This window comes from Centroberyx gerrardi, chromosome 16 (genome assembly GCF_048128805.1).
Source record: "Centroberyx gerrardi isolate f3 chromosome 16, fCenGer3.hap1.cur.20231027, whole genome shotgun sequence".
NCBI classification, from domain to species: Eukaryota; Metazoa; Chordata; class Actinopteri; order Beryciformes; family Berycidae; genus Centroberyx; species Centroberyx gerrardi.
The window spans coordinates 11,537,563-11,554,929 of record NC_136012.1 but is presented as its reverse complement, the minus strand read 5'-3'; the positions used below and the strand labels follow the sequence as shown (position 1 = coordinate 11,554,929).

Genomic DNA, 17,367 nt, shown 5'->3' with positions numbered 1-17,367 from the left:
AAGCTGATTGGCCTGTCGGCGGGGGCGGGGGCGGAGCGGTCAATAATCACGGCGTGTGGCATAGCGGCAGCTGTCAGTCACCTAGCCTCGCTCATCCTCTTCCTCATCCACGTCAATCTGCCTCAATCCGGATCAGCGGGAGGTGCCAAAGTGACACCCTGGCCGGTCTGGGCCCTTGCAGGAAGAGGGCCTCTAATCCTCTTACGGGACAGAGGCACAGTGCACCGGCCGTACTACTACTACCGAGGGCAGCTAGTCATCGCTGGCCTACAACCAATCACTTCAGCAGAGGTTTAGCCTTAACTACCGCTGGAATCCTATCTGTCGCTCAAATCCCGCGAGATTGTTGCTGAAAAGAAAAAGAGAAATACCTACAGTGTGTGTATTCTCTCCGTTATCCTGTGAATATGTCTTTGCTCACAGAAGTACTTACATTAACATTCTTTATTGATTGCATTGCAGCGCGTAATGATTCCACATAACTCAGAACTTAAAGTACAGCAGGATAATTGCGCCATAATGACTTTAGGCATGTTTTAAAATGCCCAGGACAAGTGAGGTAGATTGTCCCAAAAAACTGTCTCGCTTCCTCGAAGATCTTCACCAAACTTCTGGAAGTTCCCTCCATATTTCAGGGAGCTGATCAAACGAAGCTGCCGGCGGCCGGCTGCAGAGGCTGAGGTATCGATCACCTGGTTTCTGGAGCACATTCATCATCATTAACCGTATTGATCAGGTCCAGGTCGCTACTGTTGCCGTCCCTGCCAGAGTTTCCCTCCCTTTCCCTGCCTTGTGGGGTCACACAGTCCAGTACGACACTGAACAGCAGATGTAGTGCATCAAACACGAGACCATGGCAGAATAGTAGCTGAATATGTAGTTTAATCACCTGAAAAAAAGTGCTTGATTTGCCCTAACGAGTCTTTCAAGCATCCGATGCATTTACTTTTGAGGAGGTTTAATTGTCTGGAAAAACAGATCAAGCGCACCTCAACTACTTCAAATCTTCAAAAGCCACATTCAAATATGATTCTAGAGCTTCAAATCTTTGAAGCCATACGTCTAATACCACATGAACACATATGAACGTGTATAACACAGCGCCCCCGATGACCCCGCCTGTGTGTGAATGGATAAGCTCCTGTAGATTATATTCGGCGGTAACAGCTCAGCACGGGAGGATAAAGTCTGTCAAGGAATTATCAAAGGATGCAGACGGCCAATGCCGGTCTATTGATCGGCCCGCAGAGATGAGGCTGTTGGCCTTGAGTTGTGGTGCGGAGTTCGGCGCTGGCCAGCCACACATCTCTGGGGTTTGATTAAAACCCCCCCCATCCCTCATTATTTCCCCACCGCTCCCATATTTAAAGGGCAGGCTAAGCAGAAAGTGCACTGCTGCAGAGGTCCTACTACTAGTAAACATGCAGGTTTGTGTTTAATTCTCTGTCCTGTTTTTGTATAAAGGTGTAGTTTGTTCCTCATGTATCCTAAATGCTTCATATTGCCTTGTTGTTACGACTCACATCACCTCGATGAATGCATGTGACATGTGTTGCTATTCACACCGACTCCCCCTCCGCCCTCTTTCTCTCTCTCTCACTCTCCTATTCACATATCTGATTATTCACCGTATTCAGGGCAGGCTACATGCTCTGCATATAAAAATGGTGCAGGCGAGATGCAAATTTAGCTGTTGCACTATTTTAGCGCTGAACGCACAGTCCAAGAAGACAGAACCAAACTCTCAGCTGTGTCTTTTTTCTACCTCACAATCCTTTCATCTCCTCCCCACCGTCTCTCATTATCTCTGTCCTTTGTTTCTCTGGGACTTTGTAACTCATACCCCTCCCTCTCTTTCTCTGTCTGTCTCTAGTTAAATGGAGGAGAAGGAGCGATGTAGGAGTAGGTCTCCGGCTCGGAGGGCCAGTCGGGTGCAGCAGGTGGTGGGAACCATAATAAGACGCACCCGAGAGTCGCTTAGCAGGTACAGTATGAACCGGGGTCAGACATGAACAGGGGCTCGGGGCAAAAATGCCCTTGAAAGTTCATAAAATGCCTGTGAAATTAAAAAATGAGGCGGCAAAAACTGCCCCTGATAACTGGCATTTTACCCCATTCACAGTTGTTAAATATTCACACGTGAATGTGACTGCTTACCCCGTGGGCCACCGTAGGTGATTCATGAGAGCTCACAACCAGGGGACTTTTTCCCACTGCATTGTGGGCGAGAAAAATGGAGTGGTTTTTGATCAGCAGCCTGCAGCAGTAGAAACTGTTGGCACCACGCTGCCAGCAATAGAAGGAAATGCTGATCCCATACAAACCACTGCATCAACAAAAAAAGAAAACAACCAATATTGTAAAAAACTTCAAGGGGTAGATGGACTCTTTGGGGACGGAGAGGGGAAAAACAGCTCCATCTTCTTCTGTGAGGCCTGCCACCAGTTTCCAGCAATGGGAAAGAAGTTAAAACAGATCATAGTGGTACCAAATGTATCATTTCACTGTTAATTAAATAAAATTGTGTCTGAAAAGGACCACAATGCCCCTAAAAAAGGCAAAAAAAAAGTTGAAAAATTACCCTGATATGAACACACACACACACACACACACACACACACACACACACACAAACTTTCAGATGCATAATACATAGTTGAGTGCATATTCAAAAACAGACTGTCCCTCTCACACACAAACACACCCCACACTGAACCACAAATATGCTTTCAAGAGCCCTTCATTCCCTCGCTGTCCGCTAAGTGGTTTCTTGTTCTGAGCGGAGAAGGCGGCGCAGAGGAAGCCCGGCTCTCTGTTAGTCATGAAACATCTCACCATGTCACCACCAGCTGACCGGGGGCCCGCAGGGAGGGGAGCTTCGCTGTGAGAGCCTGTTGCATTTAAACACAACATGCACAGATAACAGTCCAGTCCCACGGCACCACCGCATATAGAGATAATTAATTACCATTTTATAGGAATGTGATCTCCGCTCTCTGGCTGCCGAGCTGATCAGCTGCCTTGTTCTGTATGGAGAATACAGTAATGTTAGGCTTCTGTAGTTAACGTTAGCCACTGAGCCGTAAGCAAACAGAGCTTATAGCGCTGCTTTCAGAACAATATGTGTGTGTGTGGCTCTGCGATCATAAAAGAGACGATAGCACGTGAAGAAAGCTCTTGCATGATATCACATTGTGTGAAATGAGAAGAAAATAATAGGAGTTTTGTGAAAATTTGCAGGTAAGTTAAAGTTAGATTTTCACACCAATGCAACTTTCACTTCCTTTGATTAATTAGCCAGCACCCAATAAAGAACAGACACGATTTGTATGAAGTGATTTTCTGGAGTTTGATCTCTCTCTTGCCTACCTAACCTGAATTGTACCTCTTGATGACCGTGGTGTTGTGGCCAGCGGTCAGGTAACCTGTCGCCTCTGTTCCCCGTTTGACCTCCTCAGAGAGCGGTTGCTAGGCGACGGGCGGTCGCAGCGCTCCAACAGTCTGTCCAATCAGAACTTCCAGGTGAAGCTGACGGTGCAGATCACCCGGGACCCGGTTCTGGACGGCAGCAGCGGACATGGCTTCACCCTCACAGCCAACGCACCCCTGCTGGTCAGGGACGTCGCCACAGGTACATGGGTGGGTGTGGCGGGGCGGTGTGTGTGATGTGGTGGGTAGATAGATAGATGGATAGATAGATAGAGAGAGAGAGAGAGAGAGAGAGATAGAGAGAGAGTGGTGTGTTTGTCTATGTGGATGAGTGCACTTTGCTTTCCTGCTCCCCCTCCAAATGGCCACCTGCTTCATGCAACAGTGCACTGCCTACAGCAAGACAGATTTACACTCTCTCTCTCTCTCTCTCTCTCTCTCTTTCTCTCTCTCTCTCTCTCACACGCACACATACACACACGCGCGTACATTGACTCTCTCCTGGCATTCAGACTGCGAGGCACGGTGCCAGGGAAGCCACAGAAACAACAGAGCCACCTGCTCATCCTTTTTTAGATTCAATCACTTTTCATTTAGACAACTTTGATAGGCGAGCGAGAGAGAGAGAAAGAGAGAGAGAGAGAGAGAGAGAGATGCTGAGCCATGACTTTTCTGTCTCTCTTGTGGAATCAGCTGATAAATGCCCTGAGGAGGGTCCAACACTGCCACCAACTCAATAATCGCTTATCTGCTGCCAGAGAGAGAGAGAGAGAGAGAGAGAAGTGACAAGAGCAGACAAAATTTAATAGAGAGAGAGAAGATGCAAACAGAAAATGACAGAGGAAGGGAACAGACAAAGACCAACGAACAAATATGGCGCAAGGGAGCAAAAGAGTGAGCGTGAATGTGCGAAAAGAGCAGAGCGCGGGGAGGAGGGGCGACACCTTCGGGTGTAGAAGGAGTCAGCGATGTTCCTGGTGAGGGAGCGTGTGCGAGAGGAAAGCGAGGGATGAGGAAGAAGGGTAGGGAAAGAGAAAGAGAAAGGGGAGGGGACTGGGAAAGCTGCAGAGATCAGGGTATTGGCAGAGCTGACACGAAAGCTCGGCGGGGGGGGGGAGGGTTGGCTTGTCTGGCAATCCGAGAGAATGTGTGCACGTGTATTCTGTGCGTGTGTGTGCGTGTGTGTGTGTGTGTGTGTGTGCACGTCTGCAAAGCAGTGGGATATGCTGTCAATGCGTAAGAAACGGGGATCAGGGACAGACAGGGCTTTGCAGAGTGGAGGGGGTGTGTACAAACATGTGTTTTTATATGTGTGTGTGTGTTTTGTACATAAACACTTATATATATATATATGTGTGTGTGTGTGTGTGTGTGTGTGTGTTGGAGTAAGCTGAAACGGCTGTGCCTCAGTCCTGCTCTCTGGCCTGAAGACAAATGAGTATAAATAACCAGAGAAAGCAGAGCGGAGGCGAGCTGGAAGAAACCCAGAATAACTGTAACCCCTCGTATCCTGGAGAGCTGCTGAACACTGTTGACTCAGCCATGTTGAATAACCATGTGTGTCATTTTGCCTGCGTGTGTGTGGGGGTGTGTGTGTGTGTGTGTGTGTGTGTCTGTGCGTGTGTATCTGACTCTATCTGAACTGAAAATGTATGCACACACGCGCATCTGGGTTTGTGCACATGCACGGGCTCACTCTTTTGATTGTGTGTGTGTGTGTGTGTGTGTGTGTGTGTGTGTGTAGGGAGCCCTGCAGACGGGATGCTGTTCCCTGGCGACCAGGTGCTGCAGATTAATGATACAGTGGTGGAGGAGCTGAACCCCGAGCAGGTGGAAGACATCTTAAGGTGGGAAGACTGCAGAGATAAAGTCCTCTCTATCTATCTATCTATCTATCTATCTATCTGATATCTGCCTTACTCTTTTCACTTCACCTCTCCATTTCTCTCTTCTGTTTCTCCTTTGCTTCCTTCTTCCTTCTTATCTGCTGACTCAGAATTCAAGTCTTGTCTAGAAACCAGTCCAGTGACTGGGACCAATTCCATACTACCAGTGTGTCCGGTCCATCGAGTCAGCGAGCGCACTTTTCATAAGAGGCTGCTTGTGTTCAGTGCATTTCTATGAGTGTGTGGGTGTTTCATGTGGTGTGTGAGGGTGTGTTTGTGTGTGAGGAAGGCTTAGCAAGTCAGGGTCAAAGGTCAGAGGAGGAAAGTGCTTACTTGACAGCTGGACAGCAACATAATGATCTCTCCCTGTGTGTGTGTGTGTGTGTGTGTGTGTGTGTGTGTGTGTGTGTGCGTGTGTGTGCGTGTGTGTGGTTTCTCCGCCCAGGGACTTGGAGGATTCTATCACTGTGACTATCTTACGGCACATGACAGTGAGTACAAAGCAGACACTGATGACCTCCCCCTCACCACACACACACACACACACACACACACACACACAAAGAATCCCCACAGCATCCCTCCTTTAAACAGTGTATAAGCTCTGTGTGTGTTTCAGAACATGTGACAATAAGTTTGCATCTCCTGACTGGATTAACTAGCAATGTGCCATTGTATTGCTGTTAGATTGTGGTGTGTGTGTGTGTGTGTGTGTGTGTACAGTTCACATGTGCGCATGTGTCAGCCCTTTCATGATGGCCGTGGGTGTTTCTCTGTGTCTCCAAATCTCAAGTGTGACTGTAAATTTGTATATCTCGGATTAATTGCTGATGTGCCTTTGCACTGCTTTGAGTTCATGATGTTTCTGTCTACACTGGTGTGTGTGTGTTAAACGGCCCATTCCTCTCATAATGGTGAGAGTGTGTGTGTCTGTGCCGCAGAATCCCAAGTCATCCATCATGTCAGCGGAGAAGAGAGCTCGTCTGAGGAGTAATCCAGTCAAAGTGCGCTTTGCAGAGGAGGTGGTGGTCAACGGGCACACTCAGGTGGGCAACTTTTATGTGATATTGTATTATTATTACTACTATTATTACTATTATTACTATTTGGTCTCTATTTCTAAGCCGTCATATGGTCTCTTCCCCCTTTTCCTCTTCTCATGTGATATTGATTCTCTCCACCAGGGAAACTCTCTTCTCTTCCTGCCCAATGTTCTGAAAGTCTATCTGGAGAACGGACAGACGAAGGCCTTCAAGTTTGACAACACCACCACTGTCAAGGTAGCTATTACATACAAAGTAGGCATTGAATCTATTGTAGATTTTAAGGCAATTATAACCAAGAGTATTGGGATCAGGCACCACATTGATCCGGATACACTGGCCAATTCTCATTCTTGACAAAGCCGATATTTCCTATCTCAACTGCCTTATAACTTTGCCCATGTATCACAGTCTTAACACAGGACACACCACATTTTTTTTAACCAAAGTTGGTGTACATTTGCAGTGTAACTTTTCAATACCAGTGTGCTTTGTGAAAGCCAATGAGAGCAATTTTGACACAAGGTTCAACCCAGTCTTCTAAGTTGTGTCAACGCAGCTCAATATGTTCAGCTCAATGTTTTGAAAAAGCCACAATTGGACTCAAAATCAGAAGAGCATGGCTGAAAATCACATGCCATAGTCGTTCTCAAATGCTTTCTCAGAGCACATTGATATTGAAAAGTTGTCTGGCAGGGCAGATCTGGTGCTTGTATCTCAGCTTGTAAGCCAAGCCAAAGGAGAGAGCCAACTCAGGGGGGAATCATATTTGACATTCTGCCATCAGCGGGCTGGGATGAAATGTGTTTGTGCAAGAGAGTCCGAACTGTTGGTTTTTCATCATTCCAGGACATTGTTCTGACTCTGAAGGATAAGCTGTCCATCCGGGCCATCGAGTACTTTGCCCTGGTGCTGGAGCAACAGTACAGCATCACCAAGCTGCTGCTGCTGCACGAAGACGAGCTCATACAGAAGGTGAAGAAACGACGGACACACACACACACACAAACTTATTCACACACTATTGGTCATATTAGATCGCAGACATCCTCACACCACCATTAAAATTGTGCCTCGAAGTACATGCTGCTTCTAAAAAGTACAAATGTCAAACACACCCACTGGTCCTTAAGGTAGTAATATGAAGCTTCTTTTTAGATAGATTTAGGACACACCTAAGATGCAATGTTGTCTCCTTTATTCTGAGAGCATGCAGATGTCCTCATGCCCGTGTCTTGTGTCTCCACCAGGTGGTGCAGAAGAAGGACTCGCATGACTACCGCTGTCTGTTCAGGGTGTGTTTCATCCCCAGAGACCCTGTGGACCTGCTGCAGGATGACCCCTCCTCCTTCGAGTACCTCTTCCTACAGGTCAGAGAGGCTCGTTCCCTTATCCACAGTACTACTCTGTGTCTATCTCCATGTCAGAGGCATTCATTTCTTCACCCTCTCACCTCTCCCTGGCCGTTTTTGCAACACATAACACAGTTGAGTGTCTCACAGTGAACTTAGTCATTTCACACTTAGAACGTAGCTCATTTCTCCCTAATTTACACCTGAAAAGCGAGTCTGCATGTTTATACGGTAAAAATACTTGGTGTTCTCACATGCTATGTGTAGCTGTATATCTATACTCAAAATGAACAGCATCATTCATAAGCTGTCTACTTGGGCATTGAATACATTGAATCCGATGTTGAAAACCTGTGTAAATATCGGGGCCTAATAACTTCAAAACATTTCAAAACAGTCCCAATCTGTTTTAATATAAATTTTTACTGTGCCATAACATCATGTTGTGAAAATGTTGTGGTCGTTTGGGTTAACGTTGAACTTGACTGCATGTCAGACCTATCAAATGCTTGCTGGCATGCAGTTCAAGCTAGCTTCAGGCAGTATTTCAACCTTGGATGACAAGCGCTAAAGCCACAGGTTGTATTTGCATATTACTACTCTACACAGCAATGCAGTGGGAGAGCCATTTCTGTCATTTTGATTTATTGTTCTACAAAGAGTCTTTGCCTCCTGCTGTGTTTGTTTGTGCTGTACAAATGGCGTGGGCAGCGAGGCTATCCAAGTGTTGGTTTATGTATAATGATGCTCAACAGTTGTGTATCATGCAGTGTGTGTGTGCACTTGTGCATAATGTGTATGTGTGTATTTATACATTATATGACGCTGTGTTTATGTGCATGTGTGTCCATGTGTGTCCATGTGCTTTATGCCTGTATGCATTACACTGTAATTGTGTTTCCAGAGTGTGGGGGACGTGCTGCAGGAGCGTTTTGCAGTGGAGATGAAGTGTAACACTGCACTGCGCCTGGCTGCCCTGCACATGCATGAGAGACTAGATAGCTGTGGACAGACCAGGGCGTCTATCAAGAGCATAACGTGAGTCCTATGTGTGTGTGTGTGTGTGTGTGTGTGTGATCAGTCTACGGTCTTGTTAGGGCACTGTGACTCTTGCACTCCTCTTTCTAGGTCTCATGTAATTGTGGTGATCCAGGAATTTGAGCTTGCTCTACTCTCTTTGTAATTTGCCCTGGATAAGGGCGTCAGCTAAATGCCTAAAATATAAATGTAATGGAGAATGTATTGTGTGTGTGCACAAGGGTGTGTGTCCTATTTTTTTGTGTGCGGATCATAGTGTGTGCGTCTAGCAGTGTGTGACATGATTTGCGCTGTTTGTGTAAACTCCCTTTGTCTCTCTCTCTCTCTCTTTCTCTTTCATATCACACAGACACTCACACCGGCACACATACATAAACACACACACAGATCCGATTCTTAAGTCCTGCACTAATATATCAGTGTGTTTTCCCCTCCTTTGTGTTTGTGACAGGAAGGAGTTCGGCCTGGACAGCTTCATCTCTCCCACGCTGCTGAGCAACATGAGGGAGAAGGACCTGAGGAAAGCCATCAGCTACCACCTCAAAAAGATCCAGGCCCTGCTGGAGCCACGCCAGAAGGTAGATAGAGACCGATGGGCGAGTGGAAGGAGAGGAAGGAGAGGTGTAAAGAGATTGCAGGAAGAATAATGACGGTTTAGTCGTTGCTTTAGGGGTCTCTTTAGCTGACACCACAGTGACTGCTAACCTCCCTGGGGCTCAGAGTGCTAGTGATATGACAGCAGGTTGGGAGAGAGATAGATGGGGAGGTGGATGGTGGAAAAATGGAAGGACTTGGATAATGTTTCTGGGAATATGAACAGAGAGAGAAAGGAGAGAAAAGGGACATTGTTTTGGTTAATGTGATGGCTTTCTGGTTTACCGTCACATTCACACTTTCTTTCATCCTGTCTGCCTGTCTTTCTTTCTCGTTGCTTTCTCTCCTGCGGTGTTTCAGGTAATATCTGCTACTCAGGCGCGGCTGGCCTACCTCACTCAGCTGGGAGAGGTCATCTCCTACGGGGGCCGGTCCTACACAGCGACTATGATGGTAAGGGCTAAGAGCCTGCCTGGGACCCTTTATGAAATTAAATTTACCTCTACATCATCCTCAGCACAGCAGGCTCAACAGATCCAGTTGAGCGTGATTCTCGTCTCAAGTCAATTTCTATAATTATACCCCCTGTCAAAATTAATTTACACATCTCCTTTTGAATCTCTGACAGCCTCACACCTCTTGTCTCTGTGCTGCTCCCTCATGTTGTGTTTCCTCACCTTTCTAACCCTCTCTTCTTTTGTCTCCAACCTCTTACTCTTTCTCCAATTTCCCTCCTATCCTTTTTGCCCGTCTTCTTCTTTTCTATCCTTCTCTTCTAACCCTCACTTCCACACTCCTTTTGCACATCTTCCTTTCCTCCCATACCCTTCCCTGACCTTCTCCTTCCCCTTTATCCTACTCTTTTCTCTATTTCATTAAATTCTGCCCTCCGTTATTTCTCATCTCCCTCCTCCTCCACCCTCAGCTCCAGGACAGGGAGGCGTTGGTCAGCCTGCTGGTGGGGGCGAGGTACGGGATGAGTCAGGTCATCAACCACAAGCTCAACATGATCTCCACGCTGGTGGAGTTCAGCAGCATCAGCCGAGTGGAGCTGCTCTCCGAGTCCGACAAAGTCAGCCTGCTGCGCATCTCACTGCACGACATGAAGGTATGGAAGATACTGGATAGATATGCATGGACATGGAGACATTAGGCTCAGATAGTCATCAATATTGTAGGCACTCATACGCTGACACAGATACCAAAATGGATATTCACTCACCGCACCATATTCGCACCAATGGTCATGCTACAGTATATATAGGTCAAGCATTTCTCCTCCAATGCACAAATAGTATGCAGCTTAAGGGATTGTATAGTAGCTGTATAAAACAAATTCAATGCACTCAAGGTTAATTGTCTCTCCCTCTTTCTCCCACTCCATCCCCTCTCCCCCTCTACCCTCTGGCTTTAATCACACCAATTTACCTTATCTTCTGCAATGCCATTCCCCTCCGCAGCCATTTGCCTTACTGATGGACTCTCTGGCAGCCAAAGACCTAGCGTGTCTGCTGGGAGGCTACTGCAAGCTCCTTGTGGACCCCAATGTCAATGTCTTCCGTCTGGGGCGCCCCAAAGTCAGGGTGCACCGGATACCTGCTGAAGAAGGTGTGTGTGGGAGGTTCGCCGTAATAGAGGGCGTGTGCTATGAGTCCCTATCAAGTGAGCAAAAACTGTTTGACTTAAAATATTCACTTTATGGCTTTGGCCATTTGATAGACCTTTTATCACCTCACGTGATGCACGTCATCAGCCAGTATGGGTACAGTTAGAAAAGCCGTTCATATTACAAATTCCACCTATGTTGCTCAGAATAACTAACTGACAAATTGTTATGCTCTGTATGTCTGTTTATATGGTGTTATTAGGTTATGTGTCGCGCTGCTGTAGTGACTCAGATGACTCATCAGATGAGGACTACCCAATGGATTCTCACAGTGGCAAACGCCATGACCCAGCGAGCCAGGACTGGGAGGAAAGGAGGAGAGAGGAGGGGGAGAAGAGGAGAGCGGAAGAAAGGAAGGAGAGGGAAGAGAACGAAGGGAAACAGGAAGTGAAGATAATAGTGACAACAGAAGGTAAGGAGAACGAGGGAGGAGAGGAGGGAGGAGCAACAGGAGTTGGTCTGAGTAAAACCGGTGGAGTGGATGAGGAAATGAGCCTGGAGACCAGCTGGTACCACACAGACCCGCGGGTCACCAGCAGCTTCTCCAGCTTGTCCAGCGGTTCCCTGAGTGCCGCCCTGGAGGAGAGCAGCGCCGCAGGTAAAGTCCCCTCTCGTCTGGAGGCGCTCCGCGGGCCACGGCCAGCTGAGGGACTCTCAACCCTGGACGTCCACCACCCGTACCTCCTGGAGCCACAACGCCACAGAGACGCCCTCGCCCACCAAGGCCAGGCGGCTACCGGTCCCCTGCGACCCACCAACCTCAATTACCGCAGCAACGACAACTCCTGCCTTTGTTTTGCTGAGCTCTCCCAGGCTGACTTCCTTCCCAGCCCGCCCGAGGCCACCAGTGATGATGACGATGACGATGACGAAGAGGAGGGGGAGGAGGAACTCAGACGCATTTCTAAGATCCCGAGTTCGAGAGATCTGAGGCTGATCGACAGCACACCCTTCCAGAGATCACCCAATAACAGAAATAAAAAGATCCCTCCCAAAGTCCCAATGAGGACGAGTTCAATCCCTAAAGCAGCGCAGGCTGAGCAGCGTCTTTCCAAGGACGAGGACGGTCTGTTCCTGACACCTTCACCCAACCCCAAACCGGCTCTGGTGGTCAAAGAGAGCGCCTCAGAGTCTGAGGACGAGTTCTTCGATGCACAGGAGAGATTTACTCCCCCAGTTCCCGATCTCTCAGGTCTGTTTATGGCGCGATTATTGCTGACTTTTATTTTTTGCAGATGAATAAGATAATTTGTTCTTGTCATGTTTTTGTTTTTCCATGACATCTCATTAAAACAACCAAAGAATACCACCATAAATAAAGAAGTAGTTTCTTTATTTATGGTGGTATTCTTTGGTTGTTTTTACGAGATGTCATTGAAAGCATGTGACAACACTGAGATGTTGATGTGATGAAAAAGTGTGAGAAATATTTGTGTCATTCCTTTGATGCCTCTGTCTTTCTCCCCTTTGATTTTTATTTGTCTCTTTCTCTCACAGAGACAGAGCTGGCTGACAGGCGGAACGCCAATCGGTTGAGTGGCACCTGGAATGGCCTTCCAACTGTGCCAGAGAAAGAGCCGTCCTCACCCCGGACCAATAAACCTACATCCTCTGAAAGCAAGAAGCAAGTGGAGACACATAAAGTCCTCACAAAGCCCCTTACCAACCAACAGCCCAGCCCACCATGTCCATCTCAGAAAAGTGAAGTTAAGGTCAAACCACCATTGGCACCTAAGCCCCAGCTGCCCCCCAAACCTCAGATCATTCCCCCCAGGTCCCCCCAGCACGGGCGTTCCTATGCCCACTGCAATGGAGACGCCTCTGGGCGCCTCTCCTCTGAGCTCCTGGAAATGGAGCCTGACACCATGGAGTTTAAGTCTGTCACTTCTGGGGCAGGGGGGCTGCCTCTGTCCTCACCCCTGATTACAGCCGTGCGGCGCAGCCAGCAACCGCTACCCATCCCAACACCCCAGACTGAGGACAAGAGCAAGAAGCAAGAAAACAGCCCAAAACAGGGTAACCGGCCGACACAGGAGAATGGAGGGCATGTTGTTTCCAAAGACAAAGTTTACATTCCTGCTGAAAAGGAAACTCCTAAAGTTGAGGAAACCAACGGGGTTGCCCTGCCCAAGGAAGAGGTGCTGGGGCAGGTGAATGGGGGAGAGGTTGGAGCCACAAAAAGGCCACCAAACCTGCCCCCTATTCCTCGCTCTAATTCAGGTACAAAGCTGGCCCTCCCCCCTCCAGTATCCCCCAAACCCACTTCTCCCACCAATCTCCATCCCTTATCACTTCCTTCTAGCTCTCCTGTCTCCCCTACTGATCCAGCCAAAGTCTTTAAGGATGGCGTCAGTCCGCCAAATGGCATCCACCCTTGGAGCAGCCGCAATGGCAGCATCCAGTCAGGGCCCAGGAGGGTCTCTCTGAGCCACGAGAGCCTGTCACCCAAAAACACAGATGCCCCTCTCAGCCTCACCACCTCCCTCACCTCAACCTCCTCCAAAGGGGTTGGGGGTATGGAAAGCAGGGAGCCAGGGAGATCTGGGTCAGGATCAGACCTGCGGACCAGCTCCTCGAGCCTGGGAGGCAGGCTGCCAGCCTCGGCCCTGAGGGGGAGGATCCAGGCCCTCCCCTGGTACATGACCCGTTCCCAGGAGATTTTAGGCACTCTGGACTATCCCTCCACCAGCTCCATCAACGGGGACACATCTGGCTTTGGCTCCGGTTTGTCTGTAGCCAGTGGAGTATCGGACCTAAACAAGACCCCTATCAAGGACACAGAGACTGTGGCCTCGAAAGCAGGAGGGAAAGGGAAGATTCTAGAGGATGGAGCCGAGGTCGTCATAGCAACCATCAAAGAGGCAGAGGAAGTGACTTCACAGATGAACAAGGCCAACGGGACAAACGGGTCACACCCTAATCTGAATTTCAAAGAGAATGGTGCACATAGTGGCAGTGTTTCGTCGGAGCAGCCTCAGTCGCGGCCCCACTCAGCAGTGGGGCTGGGCGGTGTGTCCAGCATGCCCATCGGAGGTGACTCTCCGTCCTCCCTGGCAGAGACCACCCCTCCGCAGCAGCACCGCGAGGCCTGTGGCTGCCGCACCGTCTACGCCAACTGCTTCAGCGGCGACACCGAGGACGGTGTCGGCTTCGACGAGGAGCTCACCGTTTACGAGTTCTCCCGCCGCACGCGCCCCAAACCTGCCCGACCCACACCTATCCCTTCTCCTACATCACCGTCTCCCACCCCCACCCCCACCCCCAACCCCAACCCCAACATCCTGTCACTGCTTCGGGACAACCCTCGGCCGCTCTCCACCCTCTCCACTGCCTCCTCTGAACTCAGCCCCCTCGTTTCACGTCCCGTCTCCCCCACACCTTCGGTCGGTGGTCCTCTTCGTTCCCTTACTAACAAGCGCTACGGAGGGCTGAAGGGAGGATTTGCCTCCCTGCGTCAAGATATAGATCAACTGTTACTGGTCTTAGAGAGCGGAACAGCTGAGCAACCACAACCGACAACGTGTCAAGACTCAAACCAGGATGGTACAGCCATACAGGCAGGGTCTGAACTCTTAAATCAAAAGGGAAGCGAAGGCAGCACCGTCCCAGGCCCAAATTGTACAGGGATGATCCCTGCCCCCATGACAGAGGCTGAAAGGAGTCTTCTCCAGGCAGAGGCTCGACGATTGGCGTCTGGGTGCCAGCGGGCCACGCGTGTAGGATGGGCTCCTGATGAAGCCCTGCGTTCTTTATCCAACAGCTTCAGCGCCCTGGTGCAGCTGTCCGCGGCCTGCCTGCAGACATACCCCTGCCCCGGCTGTGACATCTGCCGCAGCATGAGCCTGGTCCACAGAGATGACGAGGAGGACAACCAGGGGCCCATGGACAAGCTAAAGGAGATCGTGGGTCTGTACCGGGAGTTTGTTGGGGCTGTGGAGACAGCAGGAACTGGTGTTGGGGCTGGGGGTAAAGGTGCGGGCCTCAGTGGGTCTGGGCAGGGCCAGGGGGAAGGTGAGGGGGTGAGGCTGCTGGCCAAACGTTGCACTGTGCTCATCTCCTCCGTCTTCGCGCTCACACAGCTCTTCCGGACACGCTCACCAGACACATCGGACACGCCCGGCCACGTACCTCTCAACTTTTGACCTCTGACCTTTTACCCCCTTTTAACAGCCCACTGACTCTAGGGATGAGCCAAGAGGAAACATAGCACAGAGGGATCTGGTGTGTGACCCCTATGTTCTTGTACAGTAAGTGCCATGCACACCACAGCACACTGACATAGACACATATAACACACACCCACACAAAAGATACACACACCAAACGAACCTCTGAACGAAGAAAGGAACTTCCATTGCTTGGCCTCTTCTTGGACGCATATGGACTATGCATTTGTACATATGAATTTTATAACTATCTTATAACTCTCTTATTTTATGATACGATATGTGTATGTATGTAAGGATGAATTATCCATGTATGTATTTATGTATTTATTTTTACAATGTTTGCACCATGGTCTGTGATGTACAGGTCTCTGGTGGAAAAACCTATGGACGTCACTGGAATTTTTATTTTTCCTTCCCTTTGAGACAGTATTATGTTATCCTTTGCTGCTTTAAAGATTCCTCACCTCTACTTAAAGGTGTAATCTGTAAATTGTCATTTTTCAAGTTTAGTACTACATTTTACTGAAAACATGCAGAAAATATAATCACACTACTGTATCACAATTGCAACAGAGTGAACTGCTTCGGTTTATACGTAGCACCTTTTTAACTAAAACATTTTTCAAGATTACAGTCACATATAAATGGAATGGGATACAAAACTATACCATGACAAAACAGGGAGTGCACTTTTGACTGTTACAGATTGCACCTTTTTAAGAGACACTAACCTTGTGTAAAGTGTTTATTTCTGTTCCACCCCTGGCTCCTGACTGACTCTGAGTGGATGCTTCGTAAAAAAAAAAAATCCTCCAGTAACCCAAACGTATGCAGTACTATACAATTAATCAACTATTCATCCAAAGGACACAATATATATTTTTTCCGGGGTGGGTTGTGTGGGTGGGGCCCAGAGCGCAAAACAGAGAGGATCTTATTTATGTAGTTTGTAAAAAAAAATAAAATGAAATAAAAAGAAAAAAAAAAGTTTTTGACAAGGCACAAGGCTGACTGTTAAACTTTCTCCAGATGTAGCAAAGATCCAAAGTCTTAAAACACTGAGCCACTACTGTTATTCCCCACTATGGTTTCCTCTTAGGGCACACCAACTTACTAAATAACATGACTGACAGATTGATTGACTGCTGTATGCTGGAGTCAGAACTGTAGATATACATTTATATCTCTGTCTATGTTAATGTCCTATTCTATCTCTACCTTAGTTTATGGCTATGCAAACATAAACACGTCACCCCCACATACCATTCTCTTTTTCTGTCGTGCTAACATTAAAAACAACAATACTATGTTTGATAGTCTGGTTATATTGAGTGCTTTCTTTGTTTGGAATGTTGGCCTTGTCTTGGTTCTGGAATACCTACTGCATTGTGGATTGCAACATTCTGCAAGGTTGCATGGCATTAACATGTCAATGTGAAGACTCCTGTCTATATTGATGTCTGTGAAATTGGATTACATTGCTCGATCAGTTTGCTGATGTACAGTGTCCACCAATCAGCTTGTCCGTATCACATGACACCAACTCATTTGATTAGCCATCCGACATGGAGGATTTGCTGTAGACAGTGAAAGGTAATTTTGCCAAATCAGTCAGCAGTTGCTTATACAAATATGATAATGAGATTATTTGAGATAAAGACTACTTAAGTGTTTGGAGACAGCTAGTGAGGTGCTAGATAGGTTTTTTTAATCTTCCAAATGATGACTGAGGGAAAATGTTCAAGGTGGTTACCCTTATGAATAGGAAGGCAGGTCTCTTGTGTGAGTGTTCAGAGCTTCCAGATGCCACGGACGTGATGTCCAGGCCATCGTAGCATCATAACATCAAGACGTAGGTCTCAGGAGCATCTAGTTGTTCATGAAGCAGGCCTAAACAGCAAAAGGAATGCCTGTGTCATCCAAAAGTTCTCTTTCTCTGTAGGGATGGTAGAAGTGTAGCAACAGCATTTCATATTCAAGAGGATATTGTGTTTTTACATGAGCGGTCACTTTTCCATACCCCACGTACAATGACATTGATACACCAAGAAATGTATTGTTTGGAAATAAATTACGCATTGACCTTATGATGTTGGATGTCTGTGTGTTTGACTTTATCTTCAGAACAATTATTCACGTTGATTTGCATCTTGAATTGTGTCACCTGAGTTTCACAGACTAACAACCATT

General features: G+C 47.9%; 1 protein-coding gene across 1 annotated transcript; it reads left to right on the top strand.

Annotated features, from left to right (window-relative positions):
- Positions 1-1,877: 1,877 nt before the first annotated feature.
- frmpd1b (FERM and PDZ domain containing 1b) lies at positions 1,878-15,423 on the top strand. The gene is made up of 15 exons (XM_071908487.2): positions 1,878-1,984; positions 3,459-3,631; positions 5,174-5,276; positions 5,761-5,806; positions 6,257-6,361; positions 6,500-6,595; positions 7,208-7,333; positions 7,609-7,728; positions 8,615-8,748; positions 9,200-9,326; positions 9,703-9,795; positions 10,268-10,450; positions 10,803-11,004; positions 11,211-12,200; positions 12,506-15,423. The coding sequence occupies exons 1-15, from the start codon at positions 1,878-1,880 to the stop codon at positions 15,148-15,150; spliced, it is 5,250 nt and encodes a 1,749-aa protein (XP_071764588.2). The 3' UTR covers positions 15,151-15,423.
- The last annotated feature ends 1,944 nt before the right edge of the window (positions 15,424-17,367 follow it).